General features: G+C 40.2%; 1 protein-coding gene across 1 annotated transcript in view; it reads left to right on the plus strand.

Moving 5' to 3' along the window:
• Positions 1–22,047, plus strand: part of LOC309555125 (neuronal acetylcholine receptor subunit alpha-7) — a 361,838-nt gene that overhangs the window by 242,380 nt on the left and 97,411 nt on the right. The window contains exon 4 of the mRNA XM_082256959.1: positions 7,719–7,828. Coding sequence (XP_082113085.1) covers positions 7,719–7,828 — 110 coding nt within the window. The remainder of the gene's footprint in view (positions 1–7,718; positions 7,829–22,047) is intronic.

Consider the following 22,047-nt stretch of genomic DNA (forward strand, 5'->3'; position numbering starts at 1 on the left):
TAAAAATGATTTTTTTACAAACTTTTTTTCATTGATACATGTCCCTCAGGGCAGTACCTAAACTCCAATAACCATTGTATGCCCAATTAATTGCATATAAGCCTTCAAAATAGTCACTTGGCTCTCCAAAGTCAGCGCAGCCCTCTACTAGGAAATTCTAGAGCACTGACCAGCTTTATGGAGATGCTGATTTAATTTTCCAGCAGGACTTAGCACCTGCCCACTGCTAAAAGTACCAATACTTAGTTTAATGATCATGGTATCACTGTGCTTGATTGGCCAGGAAACTCACTTGACCTAAACTCCATAGAAAATCTGTGGGGTATTGTCAAGAGGAAGATTAAAGCCACCAGACCCAACAATGCAGATGAGCTGAAGGCCGCTATTACAGCATCCTTTGCTTTTAATGCACTTTTATTGTGTCTCTTATGTGTATTATTAACTTATACCTAGCACAAGGACAGCACACTTTTTAATGTTTGGTTGGAACATGAAATACATCACCTGATATTTATGAATAAGAGTTCATTTGAACGTTTTCTTACCTTGATTATTTGAATATATTCTCACTTCATGGACACAGAGGTATAACACTTTATGTGTTCTGAGTTTCTTTTGATATTTTTATTTAGCGCTGCAGTTTTTCATTGTCACTATAATCTAAAATGTTTTATCCTCCATGTCAAGATAGTATAATTCTTATTTAAGGATATAGCACAAGTAACTGACTTCACCAGTTTCCTAGGACTGAATAGAATTGTGATTCAGCAATGTCACTGTCTTTGTATACCGTATTAAAATGTGTATGTGCATTGAATTGTGTTTGAAATAATTACTGTAAGACTGTGCCTGGAAGCACAAGGTGATCAAAGTGACCACTTGAAAGTAAAGTATAAAGCTTAATCTCAGCCATCAATGGCATTAAAAAATCAAGTCTATTTGTGAACAAATTATAGTCTGAACTTTAAAGCTGAACTCAGGGCACAGCAATGTTCATTTATATGTTACTCAATGACACAAAGGAAATAAATTCATGCATTGTGCACCAAATTATTTTGCAAATATGGATATTACCTAGTAAGGGTCCATTCACACCAGGTGTGATGGGACTGTGTTGGTGGCTATTCCAGCACAATCCTTGCAAAATGCCTTGTCTTTTGTGTGCCTGGTTCACACCACTGCTTTGTTGTGCGGGCAGTGAGTGGTGAAAAAAGTATGGCTGGCCTTCCTGTCCTACTGATGGGAAGCAGTTAACATTTGAACATAATATTTTTTTTTTTCACACTATGAATCAATTATCCAGTCTTCTACTGTTAAGAAGAACATTTTCATGTTGCTCCAGTCTAAATCTGTGGCAGGACATACTTTTTTTCACTGCAGCGCATTGCGAGATGGGGGATTTGATGGTAGATTGGTGGATTGAACATATATAATGTCACAATTCGATAAAGTTTGTTTAACCTCCCTGGCGGTATGATTATTTCAGATTTTAGGTGCTGAAAGCGGTACCATTATTTTGCATGTAATTCTTAAGGATGCAGCCCAAACCAACTTTTTACATATGATTTTTTTTTACTGTGCGTTCTTCTTTATAACATCTCGGGTATGATAAAGTTTGAAACACAAAATCATAAATTATAATATAATAAATAACTATAAATAAGTTAAAGTACATGTGTATATATATATATATATATATATATATATATACAGTGGGTACGGAAAGTATTCAGACCCCCTTAAATTTTTCACTCTTTGTTATATTGCAGCCATTTGCTAAAATCATTTAAGTTCATTCTTCTTCCTCATGAATGTACACATAGCACCCCATACTGACAGAAAAACACAGAATTGTTGAGATGCGGCCGCCATACACTGCCAGAATACATTGCAGGATCCCGGGGACAAGGTAAGTAACCTTCTTCCAGGATCCATCGATTTCTCCCTGGCGGTACCCCGAGTGTGGCTCAGGGTTACCGCTAATGGTATTGAAATTCCACCCCGAGCCACACTCAGGAATACCGCCAGGGAGGTTAAAAAAAACAACAGTTCGGCACATAAACACTGCAGCAATGCCACCGGACTGCACCACACAACACCACACACATGTTACAATGCAGTGGCTGATGCAAATTAGCCCTAAAAGTAGTGGCACAGCATACTTGTATTATACATAGCCTGTGCAGGGAGCTGAACTGCGGGAGGGGGCCAGAAAGTCCAATCATCACAGTCTTGTTAAAGGAAAACTACGTTTTTTTTAATTTTATTTGGGTATTCTTTACAAAGTAAAATTTCACCACATTTAGTAAACTCTGGGTAAAATAATTATTTAGGGTGTAACATGTTACAAATGCACTGGCCCGCACCCCCCCCCCCCCAGCCCCGGACCCCTGGTCTCTGACAGCTAGCGGGAGATCTTCTCCCTCCCGTTAGCTGTCACAATCTGTCATGCATTCACAGTATTCTGTGAATCAGAAAACTACAAGGTCTGACAGCCTTTGTGGCTGTTGGCTTGTAGTTCTAAATGAACTACAATGGTGCTGTTGACTGCTGTGGTAGTTCAATAAGTCTTCCTGTCACAGTGTTACTGCCTGGTCATATCGGAGGAACGGCGAGACAGATACACAGACAGTCTGCAGGATCATGGCATTATAGGATTCACAGGTCTATTCCAAAAAAAAAAAAAATAATAATAATAAATGCATATTTTTTGTACCTGTAAAGAAATGTGCATGTATTATTTTTTTATAATGGTGAACTTATACTTTAAAGAATTTTAGTACAAACAAACATAGTATGATACATACATTTTGGTAAAATATAAAAGATGCTGCTATGCTGAATAAATAGATACCCAACTTGTCATGCTTTTAAATTGTGCACACCCGTGGAATGGCGACAAACTACGGTACATTAAATTATCCATAGGCTACACATTACAAGCATTTACAGATTACTAGTTTAGAGTAACACAGGCGGTCTGGTGCTAGAATCATTGCTCTGACTCTGACGTTTGCAGTGATATCTCATATGTGGGCCATCACCTTTCTATATGTATGTGGGACCTATATGACTGTTGACATTTGCGTGTGAGCACTTTAAAACATTTTATTTTATTATTTATTTTGTTTACATTTTTGTCAGTGTATTCTTACATTCTTTTTTTTTTAAACTCAAAAATCAACTTTATTGTTATCACAAAGGATGAACATCATTTCTTGTGATAGCATGGTACATAACAGGTCATTTTTATAGAGAGATATGGGGTCTATTAGACCTTCTCTGCCTTCCAAAGCATCTAATCAAACCAAGATTGCTTTTATCATATGGGTTTCAAGCCAGTAAAAGCTTGTACACAAACAAACTAAAAACTGGAAATTGCACAATCCTCGTCTCTTCCAGCTGCAGACATCATAGAGGGGGAGGAAGAATGTAAGTTTCTCTCACTCTGTCTAGGCGATCCTATGCAGCAGGTTGCATTGGTAGCGGGTTCCCCCGTGGGATGGGAGAGCCCAGTAAAGGCAACAGGTTGTGGTGGGGCAAGGAAGCACCCCAATCCACCACCTGTAAAAATGATTGGGCAGCCGTATAGCCACTTGGATAACCTTTACATTTGAGGGAATCTCAGGCTGAACAAAATGATATCTGGGTCATGGATGTAGTTGCAGCCATGACCCAGATATCACCACTCCCATCCAAGGACGTCCTACAGATGGGAAGCTGTTAACATTTGAACTGATTTTTTTTTTTTTCCACACTATGAATCATTTATCCAGTTTACTACTCTTAACACAAACATTTTCATGTTGCTCCAGTCTAAATCTGTGTTATCACTCACTTGTTTTGGACCCTTCATCTTACATGCTTGCCTTTTTCTTATAGATTAAGGCAACAATACAAGTGCCAGGGTTTGGGGGATTGGCCAGTTTTAGACCTAATGGGGAGATTTACTAAAACTGGCGCACTCAGAATCTAGTGCAGCTGTGCATGGCATCCAATCAGTTTGTAACTTCAGCTTGATCAATTAGGCTTTAACAATAAAAACTAGAAGCTTATTGATTTGTCTGCAGAGCTGCACCAGATGTTGCACTCTCCAGTGTTAATACATCTCCCCCAATGTGTCATTAACTGACCCATGTAAGGCAATAATAATATTTACCTTCCTACCAGTGGTATATGCCTACCTTTGCTTGTGTAGGTAAAGATCACATGAAGACCTTTATGTGGATTTCATTGCAAAATACAGTAGATTTATTTCGGAACTGAACAACGGAGTGTTGCGAAAATGGTCATATTGTACATGCCCAAATCTGGTAAAAAGCTGATGATTATGCTAAAGGACAGTTGGTCCTTACCATGTGTGGGCACATTTCGAGCTTTCAACTTTTTTCCCTCACTATTTCTTTTTACTTTAACCTCCCTGGCGGTATGATTCTTTTGGATTTTAGGTGCTGAAAGCGGTACCATTATTTTAGGTGCTGAAAGCATGTAATTCTTGTGAATGGGCAGCCCAAACCAACTGTATACATTTATTATACATATTATATATATATATATATATATATATATATATATATATGTATACATATATTATGTATACATATATTATATATTATATATATATATATATATATATATATATATATATATATATATATATATATATATATATACGTATATATATATATATATATATATATATATATATATATATATATATATAATGTATACAGTTGGTTTGGGCTGCTCATTCACAAGAATTACGTGTATATATATATATATATATATATATATATACGTGTATATATATATATATATATAGATATATATATATATACATATATATATATACATATATATGTATATATATGTATATATATATATATATATATATATATATATATATATATATATATGTGTATATGTGTATATATATATATACGTATATATATATATACTGTATATATATGGATATATATATATATATATATATATATCCATATATTTACATAAAAAGTACAGTAAAACTGCAGGAAAGGGCACTGGGGGGCAATGTAATGTGATTTTATTTTATTTTGAACGATATCAGTGTGTTTGGTGCATTTTACATTCGAATTTGCCGCCGGTTCCACCCCCCGGCGGACGTCACGTCGCCGGAGACGGAAGCCGGGGCTCCCAGACGATCGGGAGAGAGCTCCGCCGCCGCACACCGCTCGCAGTCTTCGCTGGATCCCGGAGAAAAGGTAAGTAAAACCTCCTCCAGCATCCAGCGATCTTCTTAGCGCTACCCCGAGTGTGACTCGGGGTTACCGCTTTTGGCACTAAAATCTTACCCCGAGTCACACTCGGGAATACCGCTAGGAAGGTTAAAGAAACATTGTTCAGTTTGTTGAATTAGAATTTACAATATTATATATATTAAAGTGCAGCGCAATTCAATCATATAACTTAATACATATAATTTAAAAGCCTTTCTTAGTCTCTTGACTATATGTGCATCAATGTATCCTCCCGTTTTGCACCACTGAGTTCAACAAGTGACAATTGAAACAAAACTGTGAAAATTCTTCCAAAACTGTGTTCAGTGAACCTCCACCTCTATACGCATCAGCTCCTGTGTCAGACCCCACTCTAGAGTTTAAAACGCCTTATCCACTCCTCCTCTAGATGTCTCCATATCTCTCCTTCTTCTCCAGTTCTGAGTGGTCAAAGTTTACTTTTACTCATCCTCCATAAAGTATACGATGGAATTAAAAAGGGGGGAGAACCATAGTGCTCTCTTTATACCCTTTTATTCACTTAAAACAGGGGATAAAAACTCACTTATAAAAAAAGACTTTAAAAACAAGCATTTCAAATCCTCAGCTCACCGATGATGCAGGAATATCTTTGGTATGATGTCACGGGCTTTGCTCCTCCCATCTATACGCCTTAAGCCCTCCCATTGGGCTTTCTCAGTAGGCCTGCTGAGGAAACCCAATAGGAGGGCGTAACGCGTATAGGTGGAAGGAGCTGAGCCCATGACGTCATACTAACAATATTTCAGCATCAACGGTGAGCTGAGGACTTGAAATGCTTGTTTTTAAAGTCTTTTTGTAAGTGAGTTTTTATCCCCTGTTTTAAGTGTATAAAAGGTTATGCACTATGGTTCTCCCCCTTTTTTATTCCATGGTATACTTTATGAAGGATGAGTAAAAGTAAACTTTGACCACTCACAACTGGATCCAAGAGAAGGAAGGGAGATACAGAGACAACAAGAGCAGGAGTGGACAAGGCACATTAGACTCTGTAGTGGGGTCTGCCGCAGGAGGAGAGTGGGCACTTCGTATAGAGGTGGAGGTTCACTAAACACAGTTTTGCAAGATTGTTTCAGTTGTCACTTGTTGAACACAGAAATGCAAAATGGGAGGACACTTTGTTGCACATATAGTCAAGAGACTAAGGCCCCGTTCACATTGGGGCGATCCGACTTCCCGGGGCGACCTCCGAGGTCGCGGTGCGAGCAGCGCGCCGCGACCTCGGAGTGGCCGGCACGGACTTCATAACATTGAAGTCTATGACGGTCGCTCCGGGTCGCCCCAAAGAAGCTCCGGACCCTTTTTCTAAGTCGGAGCGACTTGTGTCGCTCCTATTAGAACGGGTCCGCAGCTTCCCTATGGAAGGCGACCTACAGCGACCTGTGAGGCGACCAGGTCGCCTCACAGGTCGCCCCAGTGTGAACAGGGACTAAGAGAGACTTTTATATTATATTTTGTAAGTTTTATGAATGAATTGCGCTGCACTGTAATATATATAATTTACAAGTACTAGGTTATAAGTTGTGGAAACACTGAAAAGTGCGAGCAGCATTTTGGCTGCCTCTAGGATTAGGCATTTTATTTTATTGGAATTTATTTGTATCTTTATTGGTATTTGATTGAGTTGTAGTCACATATTGATTTATTATTTGAGTAGAGGTTGCGCTGATTGTTTTACCCTTAATTTACAGTAACAATGTTTTTTTTTTTTATTGTTGAAGAAAAAATGCCCTGTACTGCAACATGCACTCTGTTAAGAGAAGAATCCCTCCCATGTAGAGCCATTTTACACAAAGGATCAATAATACATACAAAATGTTTATGTAAATTATCACAGCTTTCTTTTAAAGCCTTAAAATCATAACTTTATTTTTAAACAATATAAATATTTTTCATACAGTGTATGTTCTTGCCCCTTTGTTTTTTTTTTTTTTTTTCAAGAGCTGTAGGAAAGTAGGATTTTGACCTTTCATGAAAAAGAGCAGGGGAACAGAACATTCAGGAGTTTTTAATTGACCATAACCACAATGATACATTTTGGAACAAAGAAAACAGTTTCCGTTCCGTTCTTTGAAAAAGCAATGCAATCAGAGTTATTGTCCATTTTTTCTAAACAATCAGCTGCTCTGCAATTGCATGCTCCATGCAGTATATAATCTTAAATGCAGGCACACTGGATTTTTGTCCATTTATAAGCTTTTTCCTGCCGCTAGATCATGGCCCCTGACTCGTAAAATGTGCTTTCTAATGGTATTTGAAAAGGTAGGGAAAGTCCTCTTCTTTCAGTCATTTTATTCCCTGCCAGTTAAGTAATACTGTTTTGAATGACAGCTATACATTTTGTTGGGTGTTATATAATTCCCTAGGGAGTGTGAACAGAAAAGTGCTTTTAATACATTTTTTATTTCTTTCACACTTCAGTATTGGACAGATTACTATTTACAATGGAATGTGTCTGAATACCCTGGAGTGAAAAATGTTCGTTTCCCAGATGGACAAATTTGGAAGCCAGATATCCTTCTATATAACAGGTATGTGTTTAGCTGGAACAAAAAAACCTTTGTGCTCATATGTTTTAAGAGATTAGCAGTGTGCATGTGGCAGTAATAGAATTAGCTGTCATCATTTAAAGAAGTGCTGAGTCACTGTCCAAAAACACAGAAATGCAGAACAACCCGGGGTTATTGCTAAAGCGTAACAGATCTGAAAATGAAAATGTTTATGTGAGTTGGTTTATATTTACAAAGCAGATGGTAGAAATGCAGCTTTATATATCATATGGTTCTCCAGCTGTTGCTGAACTGCATACCTATGATTCACATCCAACCTGCAACAACCCAGGAAGCTATTATACTATTATATGTAAGGGAATAGGAATAACAGTCCAAAATGCTTGTACCTGGTGTTCTCAGATTAGGTATCTTTTCATATTTCAGATAACACAAATATTCAGAGAAACTGAATTACAAAGGCAAAAAAAAAATGTTCACTTACAGGGTGAATGAGGAAGAAACACAAGCGCCATCTAAGTGCAGCATATCAAGTATTTATTTGGGCAAAGGTATTCATGTACTCACACTTGAGTAAGAAACAAAGCTACCGGTGTTGTATAGCAATGTCCCCTGCAGGGAGGGATGTATCAGGATGGCCTCGGCGGCTGTAGGTGACCAGGACATGGCTGATGGATGTCAGCACTTTCCGTAGTGTGGCAAAGAGTCCGCGTGTCTTCTCCTGTCATCAACTTCCGGGTGCAGGGCAGCTACCAAGGGGACGCGTTTTGCGGGGAATGCGCTCCTTCTTCAGGGTGAATGCTCACTTAGCTTAGTGCATAAAGTTAGTCTGTATTCTTGTCAATTTCTCCAATTATGTACACACAAAATCCTGTTTGTTTATTTGTTTGCTTTAAACTTGCCTTCACATGCTAAAGTTTTAGGCTCCTTTCACATCTTGGCATCCTGGATCATGGGCAAACAGAATTGCGGGTCGCCTGTAGCCCAAAAGAAGTTCTTGTACTTCTTTTGGACGACAGGTGCCCCGCAATTCTGTATGCATGATTTTACCGACAATCGTGGGCGACAATCGTGGCAAACCGCAATCAGGGTGCGATTTTAAGTGACTGGGATCGCACGGGTGACTTGCGATTTGCTGTGATTCGGGATTGCGTGCAGAATCACGGCGATTCTACCTCGATCCGGGACGCTAAATTATGAACGGAGCCTAATATTAAAAAGAAATGTTTATTTTTCAAAGTAAATACACACAATACATTGCTAAGTGAATTTGCCTAATCCCTTTGTAAATAAGCCCCAATGTCTACTATGGTGTCCAGGCTGTTCCGATGCATATGCAAAGGCATGTGTCACTAAATCCAAAATAGGCCCCTACATACCACTCACTTTTAGACTTCTGCTGGCCCTTTCCTGCAGCCTAACATTCATGTGCCTTACTTTTATACAAATGTAAAACTTCTTAGCCTTGAGACACAGAAGATATACATTCCTTACTAGATAGAATCTATCATAGGGGACATGCTCTATGCTAGGTCAAGGAAGCTTACAAAACTATGGCAAGGAAAGAGTGGAAAATGACTACAACCACATACTGTATATTAAACTTTGAAGGCTGTTATATAATTTAGTAGTTGCATAGTTACATAGTTAGTCTGGTTGAAAACAGACACAAGCCCATCCAGTTCAACCAATAAAAGGGAGAAAAAAAATTACAGAAGATATACATTCCTTACTAGATAGAATCTATCATAGGGGACATGCTCTATGCTAGGTCAAGGAAGCTTACAAAACTATGGCAAGGAAAGAGTGGAAAATGACTACAACCACATACTGTATATTAAACTTTGAAGGCTGTTATATAATTTAGTAGTTGCATAGTTACATAGTTAGTCTGGTTGAAAACAGACACAAGCCCATCCAGTTCAACCAATAAAAGGGAGAAAAAAAATTATACAATCGTATACAGTAGATCTCTTAAATCCACAGATGGTCCAGAGGAAGGCAAAAAACCCCAATAAAGCATGATCCAATTTTCTCCAGCAGGGGAATTCCTTCCTGATCCCTCAAGAGGCAATCGGATGTTTCCTGGATCAACTTTACCCATAAAAAATAGTATGCAGTTATATTATGTGTATCTAGGAAAGAATCCAGGCCTTTCTTAAAACAATCTACTGAGCTAGCCAGTACTACCTCTCAAGGGAGTCTATTAACATTTTCACAGCTCTTACTGTGAAGAATCTTTCCATATTTGAAAATGAAATCTCCTTTCCTCCAGATGCAAAGAGTGCCCCTCTTGTCCTCTGTGATGATCTTAAAGTAAATAACTCTGCACAAAGTCACTATATGGACCAATTATGTATTTATACATGTTAATCATATCCCCCCTTCATCCCTTCTTCCCAAGAGATAATACATTCAGTTCCTCTAATTTTTTCTAATAGCTGGGCTCCTCCATGCCTCTTATTAGTTTGGTTGCCCTTCTCTGCACTTTCTCCAGTTCTCCGATATCCTTTTTAAGAACTGGTGCCCAAAACGAAACTGCATATTCCAGATGAGGTCTTACTAATGATTTGTACAGGGGCAAAATAATTTCTCTCTCTCTGCAGTCCATACCTCTCCTAATACAAGAAAGGATTTTGCTCACATTAGAAACTGCAGCTTTGCATTGCATATTATTATTAAAACATGTATGCCTGAGGTTGTAATTCTTTTGAATTTGTGCATGAAATTCATATATGTTACCTCGAAAAATTCAAGGAACAAGAATTTGAAGAACATTTTTTATTTTTTATTTTATTCCATTGTTGGAGTTATGTGGGGTTCCAAAAATGGAACACTAGGCAAAACCACTGCTACATTGTACATTAAGGGGTTGATTTACTAAAGGTTAATAGATTGCACATTTTGCAAATTGCAGTTGCATTTTGCAAGTGCAGTTGCCCCAGAGCTTAGTAAATGAGTAGAAGCTCTTCTGACTATCACCATCCAATCATGTGCAAGCAAAAATGCTGTTTTTTTTAAATTTTCCTTACATGTGATGGGGTATTCTTTACAAAATTAAGTTTTATCTCATCTGCTCTTTGCAAAGTGCACAGTTTATTTGCCTTTAGTTAATCAACTCAATGTATAAAATCAGGTTTCTTGTCTCAGGAGGTGGTTACACCTGCTATTTAGTGTGATATTCAACAGAACATTTCACATGTAAGGCCACATCACATTTTTCACATCGAAAAGTGGTGTTCTAGAAACATCCTTTCTCTATGATAAAGGAGGTTGCTGTGCAGTAGATGGAACTTTATTGTCAGGAAAGTCATCTTCAGGTGCGTATGAGGGATCATCTGAGTCAGGTTTCGCATCAGAGCCATCATGAATAAAATATGCCGGTGCGTGCAACAAAGAACATGGCAGATTATTTATTGTTGCACCTTCATGCCACCTGAGTCCTCATCAGAAATAGGTGCTATAGCATTTTCAGGTGGTTGTACAGTATCACTATAACACTTGCTTCTATGCTGCCATCTGTCTCTAACAGGTCAGTTATTTCATGTAAACTTGGAGTTTGAGGTATCTTGAGACTTGTAAAATGATTTCAACAAAAGAAACATGGCAGTGGTTTTGCCTAGTGCTCCAAAAATGGAACATTCAAAATGTCAAACTCATAATTAATACAACAATATTCATTTGGGGATTTTCTTTTTACAACACAATAGCATAACTAGTAAGGAAGTACTAAAAAAAAAAACTTACTAGTATAGGATGTTGTGAAGTAAAGTTGTATTTACCTCCTGTCTTTTGATGGGTGGAAAATGCTTTGGAAAATTTACCTCACTTTTTTTGACAAGCTCCCAACTTGACAGTGGCTAACTCTGTGCACCACGTGATAACATATACCCTCAGGAGGCAAACATGTGTGAAAAATCAGACCTCAACAATGACCTTGAGCAGTAGGTTATAAATAACTCCCACATCACTACCGTTCCAATATTGGAACATCAGGCATTAATAGGTTAAGCCTTTGATCTATCAGAACACGAGATCCTTCTCCACCATTGATTCCCCCAGTTGTACTCCACCTAGTATGTAATATGCATTCATATTTTTAGCCCCCAAGTTCATAACTTTACATTTATTACCATTAACCACATCTGGATCGGGAGGTTTTCCCCCTTAATGACCAGGCCATTTTTTGCGATACGGCACTGCGTTATTTTAACTGATAATTGCCCGGTCATGCGCTGCTGTACCCTAATACAATTGATGTCCTTTCTTTCCCACAAATAGAGCTTTCTTTTGGTGGTATTTGATCACCTCTGCGATTTTTATTTTTTTCACTTTAAACAGAAATAAAGCAAAAATTCAGAAAAAAACAATGTTTTTTACTTTCTGCTATATAATATTCCCAATAAAAAAATGTTCATAATTTTAGGTCAATATGTATTTTGCTACACATTTTTGGTAAAAAAAAATCCCAATAAGTGTATATTGATTGGTTTGGGCAAAAGTTATTGCGTATACAAACTAGGGGAAAAATGTATGCCATTTTAATTTTTTTTTACTAGTTATGGCGGGGATCAGCAATTTTTAGCAGGACTGCGACATTGCGGCAGACACATCAGACACCTAGCTGACATTTGTGACACTTTTGGGGGGACCAGTGACATTACTACATTAATCAGTGTTAAAAATATGCACTGTTACTGTACTAATAACACTGGCAGGGAAGGGGTTAACACCAGGGCCAATCAAAGGGTTAAATGTGTCCTTAGGGGGTGCTTTCCAACTGTAGGGGGGATGTATTTACTGAATGAACACAGAGACCTGTGTTCCTAATTAAGAGGAACACAGAATCCCTGTGTTCATAACTGACAGAACAGCGGTCTGCCGTGTTTACAGTTATGTCATTTTGCGGGACAGAGCCGGCCTGCCGCAGTATATGTACTGCTGGCGGTCGGTAAGTGGTTACACCTCATTTGCCACATAGTTGCCCACTTAAACAGTGCATTGAGGTTGACTTGTAAGTTGGAGACATCCTATAATGTCCTTATTCCACCAAGTTATATCAAATCGTTCTTTTGGGTGACAGTGGTTACTAGAGCAAGTTGGAGGCGAAAAGAGAACCTCATCATTGCTACCTATAGTAATCATCAGGTGATAAAAAGTGCTTTCTTTGCTTGAAAGGATGTATGGCCCCTATTCTGAGCTTTAGTCACTGTAAAAAAATCAGGAAAACTTTTATTTTTTGCAAGATAGTGTTGTTAGTTTAATAATGAATACAATATTATAATCATACAAATTGTTAGTCATAATAATGAAGTTACATGTAAAAAACCAAGGATGCCAAGGAAATCCTTCAACAATGCAATAAAAAGAAAAAAAAAAACGAAACAAAAGATTATTTAAAGGACTTCTGTCTAATTAAACCATAATATTGTTTTGTAATTAACCGTTTTGAAAATCAATTAAAAGCCTTACTGCTTTGCTTGTGCATTATAGTACTTACCATGCTCTCAAACTGTATGTGAGCCTACCCATTTTTATTTATTTTTTGTTTTGTTTTATTAATCATTTTTAGCTTGGCAATGCAGATGAGATAGAGTAGTCACATACAAAAAAGGTCCAGTTTCTGCACATGTACCCTACAAAAATAGACGGGTCATGAAAAGGAGGATTAATACAGTACATGTATTAATATGGATCCGAGTATTAATATGGAGCCGAGTATACGGTAAGATACCACACAGCGTTTTGCAAAAACTTTTTCAGCATTCACTAAAAAAACCTACTATAATACCTCATGAGTTATTTTATGAAGTCATGAGGTATTTTAGTAGTGAACACATGCGGTAATATAACACCTGTGTTTGGGGTAGGGGTTGCTCTGCCTCCCCCAAAGCACCTTGTCCCCATGCTGATGGGGACAGGGCCTCTTTCCCACAACCCTGGCCTGTGGTTGTGGGGGTGCATGGGAGGGGGGCTTATTGGAATGTGGAAGCTCCCTTTAACAAGGGGACCCCCAGATCCTGCCCCCCCCCCATTTAATTGAGCATGGGGTAATTATTCACCCAAAAATATGTGTATCGTAAAAAAAACCACATTACACACAAACAGTTTTTGACAAGTCCTTTATTTAAAAAATAAATAAAAATAGCCCCCCCCCCCCGTGTAGATACATCGTCACAATGTACAATGTATCCCATGCTCATTCACATGGGGGAGGCAGGATCTGGGGACCCCCTTGTTAAAGAGGGCTCCCAGATTCTGATAATCCCACAGACCCCCACAACCACAGCCCAGGGTTGTGGGGAAGAGGCCTTGTCCCCATCAACATGGATATAAGGTGCTTTGGGGTGGGTGTCACTCTGCCCCCCACCTCAAAGCATCCCTCCATGTTGAGGGCATGTGGCCTGGTATGGTTCAGGATGGAGGGTGCTCATTCCTCCCCTCTCTTTCCTGACCTGCTGGGTTGCATGCTTGGATAAGGGTATGGTATGGATTTTGGGGGGGGGCCCAAACCATTTTTATTTTGGCGTGGGGTTCCCCTCCAAATCCATACCTGACTTGAAGGGCCTGGTATGGATCTGGGTGGGGGACACCGTGCTGGGTTTTTTTTCACTAATTTTTTTGCTCGCAATTATTTTTTTTTACATTTAGCTGTCCGCAGGGAACCCTGCTAACAGAAGATAGTGTATGAATGTTGAAATACAGCGCCTACCCTCTAGTTCTGTGTATATGGTAATTTCACCGTCAATTTAAGTATGTGCTTAAATGAAGTATTGTGTATGGTGAGGCGCTATTACCTTTTTGTAAACAAATATTTCGAACCATAAAATGAATAAAATATAAATAAAGTGACTACAGTGTTAAAAAAGTGCAAATAAAGTGCTTCCAATGTGCAATGCATATTTGCACACATCCATTGCACACTGGAAGCACTTTATTTGCATTTTTTTAACACTGTAGTCACTTTATTTATATTTTATTCATTGTATGGTTCGAAATATTTGTTTACAAAAAGGTAATAGCACCTCACCATACACAATGCTAACAGAAGATGACTCATCGGCTGTTAAGGACACAGCGGCCGGCTTCCCGGCCCGCTCCTTAGCAACCAGCTATATACAGTGTTTTTAAAATGAAAAACAAATAGATGTGAACGCGTACCATAGGGAACCATGTTAAATGGACTATAGTGCATTCCTTCAAAATGCATAATTCACCTAAATTGCATAGGTGTGAACATAGGGTAAGCCAGCACCAGACATCTAGAGGCCTGCTTGACGGGCAGTACTTGAGAAAATCAAGCCCCAAAACTTTAATAGAGTCAGCAATATCAGAAGAGATCATGGAGGAATGGGAGAGGGGAGGAGCAAAGAAATTTGTGCTGCCCACCTATGGGACCGTGACAGGCCCTATAATTTAAATGAGTTAGTTAGTCAGTTAGCAGTTGACTCAAAATTAGTTTTAATTGGATAAAATAAAAGGTCACATGTAATTGGCATGAGCAAGTACCTATATAAAGAATTTCATCTGCATAGTACAGTGCAGAAGAAGAGCAGCAAAGAAGAAGACGCATCCCGTCCTCCCCCCCATCGTCGCGACACCTTTTATGTGGTCAGTCCTTTTCGTTAAGTAAAGGGACAGTTATTCATATAAATGGACAGGTGTTTGATATAACTCGAGCTGTTATGGAGTTATGAGTGTAAAAAATGCATTTGGTGAGTTACTGGTGTTATATTAAATATACAGATGGTCATAATAGTGGTTTTTATAATTAAATACCAATAAAAGGGCCGCAGCCATTTCAAATACAAAAAATGTGGAGTGTCTGTTTTACTGAGTATTAGAAAGCTTTTCATAAGATAATGAAAGTCCTGCCTATGGTCCCATGAGTCTTAATGGCCTGCGCTGGAGCAGACTAAGAATGGAATGGGTCCATGATTGTTTCATTGTTTGTTGCTGGAGTATGCAAGGTGTCTTCTTTTCCACTCTTCTTCATCACAAAATGTTGTGACATTTAAGTGCAATGCTGTCTATTCCCCAAAGTTAGAGGTTTAACCACTTTCGTACCGGAAATACTGCGGCAGGCTGGCCCTCCTGTGCGAACCACCGTAGGTATACGTCGGTCGAACGCTTGCAGCTAGGGGAAAGCTCCCGCCCCCACTCGGCAGCGGGTACTCTGATGCATGAGCCAGGCGGCTCCGATTGCCGCCTGACACCCGCGATCATTCCCCACTGAGAGAGAAGAACGGTTAGCTGTCAACACAGAAGACCGTTCTTCTCTCTAGAATGATCACAGAGCTCCTGTGATTCTTCTATATAGGATCACAGGTCTCTGTGATCATTTCACAAGCCCCACCCCCATACAGTTAGAAACACTCCCCTATGTACGCATGTAACCCTTTAATCGCTCCTGGGTTAACCCCTTCCCTGCCAATGGCATTATTACAGTAACAGTGCATTTTTTAGCACTGATTACTGTAGTAATGTCACTGGTACCCTCAAAAGTATCAAAAATGTCAGTTAAGGGTCTGATCTGTTGAAGTCCCGCAAAAAAATCGCAGGTTGCTGCCATTACTAGTAAAAACAATAAAAATGACATAAATCTTTCCCATAGTTAGTAGATGCAATAACTTTTGCGCAAACCAATCAAAATACGCTTATTGCAATTTTTTTTTTTTTACCAAAAATATGTAGCAAACAACAAATTGGCCTAGAATGTTAAAAAAATTTGATTTTTACATTTTTTTGGGGAATGTTATATAGCAGAATGTGAAAATTATAGTTTTTTTTTTCCAGAATTGTCGCTTTATTTTAGTTTATAGTGCAAAAAATAAAAATTGCAGAGGTGACCAAATACCACTAAAAGAAAGCTCTATTTGTGGGGAAAAAAAGGACATAAATTTTATTTAGATAGCATTGTACGACCGCGCAGTTGTCTATTAAATTAATTAAATGAATGCAGTGCCGAATCGCAAAAAATGGCCTGGTCATTAGGGGCAAATCCTTCCGGTCCAGAAGTGGTTAAGAAGCCAACAGCATAGTGTTCTTTCTCTGCATTTTAGGACCCATAAAAAGCAAGGTTTTTGGTAGATATCATTTTATAACTAAAAATAATGCTTAGTGCTGTAGGTTTTGGGGACATTCGGTTACAAATTAATTTCAACAAAATAATTTTTGTTACTTTATTGATTAAATGCAAACCAAGTTGATTCTCTGCTCTTTGAGAATAAAGTGTCCAGAGAATTATTTTCAGAATGAGCAATTTTCTTGTTTTATTCTTAATATTGAATCAAGGCATAATTTTCTGTGCTAATGCAAAGAAAACAGCGTGAAATCATGGTGCAATAAAATGTAAATCATCTATTGTCAAGAAAATTGTCTCCCTTCCTAACATCTTTTTTTCTTTTTTTCCCAAATGCAATAGTTTAGGATTCTGTACTGCATTGACTAAGAGTTTGCTCTGGTTAATAATAGGTTTGTGCCTGAACTTGCTTCTCTAGCTGCAAAGTAGTTATTTCCTTCTGATCTTCTATGTGATATGGAATGAATCTATTTTGTGCACAAGTGGTTACTTTTCAGGGTATAAAATATAAAGCAAGTTTCTCTAAGCCACCCGATCAGCTCTTGCTCTAAATTGAAAAAAAACCTCTAGAAGTGGATGATGTGTACATGAATAAATAGCACTGGTAAATAATTGTTTCTTTCAATACCCGTGGAGTCAAGTCCTTATGTTACAGATCAGGATAAGATGAACCTGATAATCATTACAGTATTCCATAGCTCACTACATAACAGCTCAGTGCAGCAAAATGTGCCTTCGGATTGCTTCTGAGATCTATACTAAGCTCTCAGTAATTGCTGTCTCCACTTACATGATATGGAAGAAGACTAGAATGGAATTTCATATGAAGTTTAAATTTGTTGGGGGATTTACCATACAGTCTCGTCTCTAGAAGCCAAGAATAAGAAACCTATCTAAAAAGCGATAAAATTTAATTTAGGAATTACAAAATGTAAGATATACTTATTTGTAAACATTTAGTGCAGTACAGAGCTAAATATAGTTCTCATTCATAACATAGAGGAGCTCAATATTTTATACCAGGCAGCAATCAATATCCATCTTAAGGAACAAAAAGAGCAGCTTTTTCTAAAACGTGTACTTATTTATTTTGTAATTTTACATTTACTAGGCATTGCAACAAAACAACCTCTTTCCGGCATATTCTCGGTTACATGTACTAGTGTCAGAGGAGTAACTATAACCTTAAGGGCCCCGGTGCAAGAAACCATGAAGGGCACCCCCGACCCCATCCGGGGACCCTTTCTCATGTTTTGCAGCGGGCCTTCTTCTGCTGTCTTGAGGCCCCCACATGGTGGTGGAACGCCAGGGCCCAGTCGCAAGTGCGACCTTTAAAACCCTGGTAGTTCTGCCACTGACTTTACTATTACTAGCCGACATTTTGGAGGATGTAAGGGAGCACTCTGGAAGATATAAGGGGGCACTCCTTACATCCTCCTGAGTGCCCTCTTGGGGTCAGTGGCAGTAGTGGTTGTGGAGGGTAAGGGGGGTGGGACCGGTGGTGGTGGTGGTGGTGGTGGGAGGGAAGGGGTGGGATCAGTGGCAGGGGAATGGAATCAGTGGCGGTGGTTGGATCGATGGCGGTGAAGGAGATCAGTGGCAGAGGGATAGTAGTAGGGGGATGGGATCAGTGGCAGAGGGATGGTGGTGGAGGGATGGGATCAGTGGCAGAGCGATGGTGGTGGGCGATGGGATGGTGGTGTAGGGATGAGATCACGGGCAGAGGGATGGTGGGGGATGAGATCAGTGGCAGAGGGATGGCGGGTGGATGGGATCAGTGGCAAAGGGATGGTGGGAGGGATGGGATCAGTTGCAGAGGGATAGTTGGGGGGATGGGATGGTGGTGGAGGGATGGGATCAGTGGCAGAGAGATGGTGAGGGGGATGGGATGGTGGGAGGGATGGGATCATGGCAGAGGATGGTTATGGAGGGATGGGATCAGTGGCAGAGGGATGGTGGGGGGATAGGATGGTGGTAGGGGGATGGGATCAGGGGCAGAGGGATGGTGGCGGGATGGGGTGGAGGGATCGGTATCAGCGGCAGAGGGAGGGTGGCGGGATGGGGTGGAGGGATCGGTATCAGCGGCAGAGGGATGGTGGGGGGATGGTAGTAAATAGATGGGATCAATGGCAGAGGGATGGTGGTGGAGGGATGGGATCGGGGGCAGAGGGGTGGGATCAGTGGCCGAGGGATGGTGGGGGGGATGGGATGGTGGTGGAGGGATGGGATCAGGGGCAGAGGGATGGTGGGGGGATGGAATGGAGGGATGGGATCAGTGGCAGAGGGATGTAGGGATGGGATTAGTGGCAGAGGGATGGTGTTGAAGGGATGAGATCAAGGGCAGAAGGACGGTGGGGGGGGGTGGGATGATAGTGGGGGATGGGATCAGTGGCAGAGGGATGGGGGGATGGGATGGTGGTGGAGGGATTGGATCAATGGCAGAGGGATGGTGGGGGGATGGGATCAGGGGCAGAGGGATGGTGGGGGGATTGGAATCAGTGGCAGAGGGATGGTGAGGGGATGGGATGGTGACACTGGCACTTACCTGTTCTCAGTGTCAGTCGATCCCCCTCCTTGTTCAGCGCTCTCAGCCTGACTTTACAGTGCCTCCAGTAGCAGCTCTCCTGACATGAGAACTCTGTTTTCACATTGGCTCACGCAGGGGAGATGTCCTCCCCCTTCACTCTACTGGCCCATCAGCTGACTTTCTCCTCCACCCGACATTGATCTGCTGGGAGGAATGGGCGGAGCGCTGTGCCAATAGCAGTGAGTGCTCACTCAGGCACAGTGAGTGTATAATGTCCTGACTGACATGATGCCTGCAATTAGCGGCTGGTGGTGCCCACAGTGTACTAATATGTCTGGGACATATTGCCCCGATTATTGCCTAGAAGAGGCCATTGGTGGGCAGGCAGCCGGCGGGCCCCACCACAGTGGCGGAACTCCAGGGCTCAGTCACAAGTGCGACTGCTGCAACCCTGGTAGTTCCACCACTGACTAATGTTGCGGTTTTATAGATTTCAGCTTAGTTATGGCCACTGCATTTTAAAGTATTTTGCCTAATTTGAACCCTCCAATAGATGCTTAATTGCCAACATTCAAAATAATCTTTCTTCAAGAAAACGATGTGTGTTTTACGAGGTCCCCACCTCCTACAGCCCCATTTCAAACAACAGTGTAACCTCCTGACCCATGAGGTACATGGTTACAATACCAGATTTTACGAGTAGGTGAGACTGAAGTGCAAGTGAAATCTTTAACTGCAGATATCTATCCCAATAAAACCATAAACGCAGTCTGCTTCAAAGTGTTAAATTGTACTTGTCTTTTTGCACTATGTCCATGGCCATGATGTTATTGGGAACTATTGGGAGGCAGAGTTCCTGTGCAATTTAAAACAGTCTAACAGGGCATCCCTTATTTCTCACTAGGATTTGGAGAAGTGAAGGATAAATGAGCTTTACTCTTTCTCTGGTGAAGTAGCTGCTGGAAACCAGACAATGAGTCACCCATGAGATGCTTTTAGATGTCACTGGAAAACAAGATGTATTAGCCAAAAAAGCAAGACTTTTTCAAAAAATTATTATTATTTTTTTTTAACTACATGACCTCCAGAAGATTTACACTGCAGCACTGCATTATTTTAACTGACAATTGCACGGATATGCAACTCAACCCAACCCAAATAAAATGTATATCCTTTTTTTCCCCTTTTTTCCACAAATAGAGATTTCTGTTGGTGGTATTTAATTACCTCTGCATTTTTATTTTTTGCGCTATAAACTGACACTTTTGGCACTTTATGGGGACCAATGCCACTAATATAGTGATCGGTGCTAAAAAATATGCACTGTCACTGTACTAATGACACTGGCTGGGAGGGAGTTAACATTGGGCAATCAAGAGTTAACTGTGTATCTAGCCAATGTTTTCTACTGTGTGGAGGTGCTTTTACTAAGGGAAGGCATTGATCCATGTTCCTGCTTTGTAGGAACACAGGATCAATGCCTTCCCTACTGAAAGAATGGCAATCTACCTTGTTTACATAGGCAGATCGCCGTTCTGGCTCTCTGCCTAATGATCAACGGGTGTCGGTAGACATTGAGTCTGCAGTACCCACAGATCAGCTCTTCCTTTGTAAATTCACAGTTGGGTTGCCAGTAATGCCAATGTTAGCTCCAGACCCAGTAGTGCAGGATTATAGGTAAGGTATAGGTAATAGGTACAGGTATATGTACAGTATACCGTCAGCAAGCGGTTAAACAATTTTACCTGCATGCATTGTGAACTGGTTGGTGTTCGCCTAAATCCAGTTCCTCAGGGAAAGGGTGTGCATTACTTGCCCCCCTTTATCTGTCTTATTTATAGTATGTATTGTATTATTATGTATTATATGTATTGTTTCTGTGTTGAATTGAACTGCAGGTAATCAGGTAAATATTGTTTTGATGTATGCTGACTATTCCCTCAGTCAGTGTTACTTCTTCACAGAGACAGGGCTTAGGAATGACATTGTCTTCTTACACTTTGAAAGGCTGGGAAAACATCCCCCGTACTGCACTTGTGAGCAATAAAATTGCTTTGGATTCAACTTCTTTAAATTATTGAGCCGTGTTATATTGCCTCCTCACTGACTGTTTTAACCATTTTCTTTGCTTTTTCGCTGCATCTACCAAATTCCAGCTGCAAGAATCAGTGCCGGTTCACGCATATGCGATGCGGGAAGCCTGCAAATCCACTGCAGGTTCCTGCATCGCATTCGACTCGCAGGCAGTTCACACTTCCATATGCGAATCACTGGGGGTGTCAATACAGGCAATGACACCCCCAGATCAGTGTGTATTCTTGTAGCTTAAATGAAAGAAGCATGTAAATAGCAGCAACTGCTCAGCCTGCGGAAAGTATTGACTGTGTGCATTAAGCTGCACACCAAGGGGGTACCTGCAGTTAGAGACAGGTGACTGAGCCTGGATACATCTGACTGCCCATCTATAACTGCAGGTACCCGCTTGGAGTGCTGCTATGCAGCTACATGCGAACAATGGCCGCTATGAGCCTATCTATACTTTACACAGGCTGAGTAGTCACCGCTATTTGCATGCAGCTATCACTCTAGCTGCAAATATCCACCAATTCTTGCTGCTGGAATCTGATGAAT

The sequence above is a fragment of the Pelophylax lessonae genome, assembly GCF_965119305.1.
Source record: "Pelophylax lessonae genome assembly, chromosome: 4".
NCBI lineage: Eukaryota > Metazoa > Chordata > Amphibia > Anura > Ranidae > Pelophylax > Pelophylax lessonae.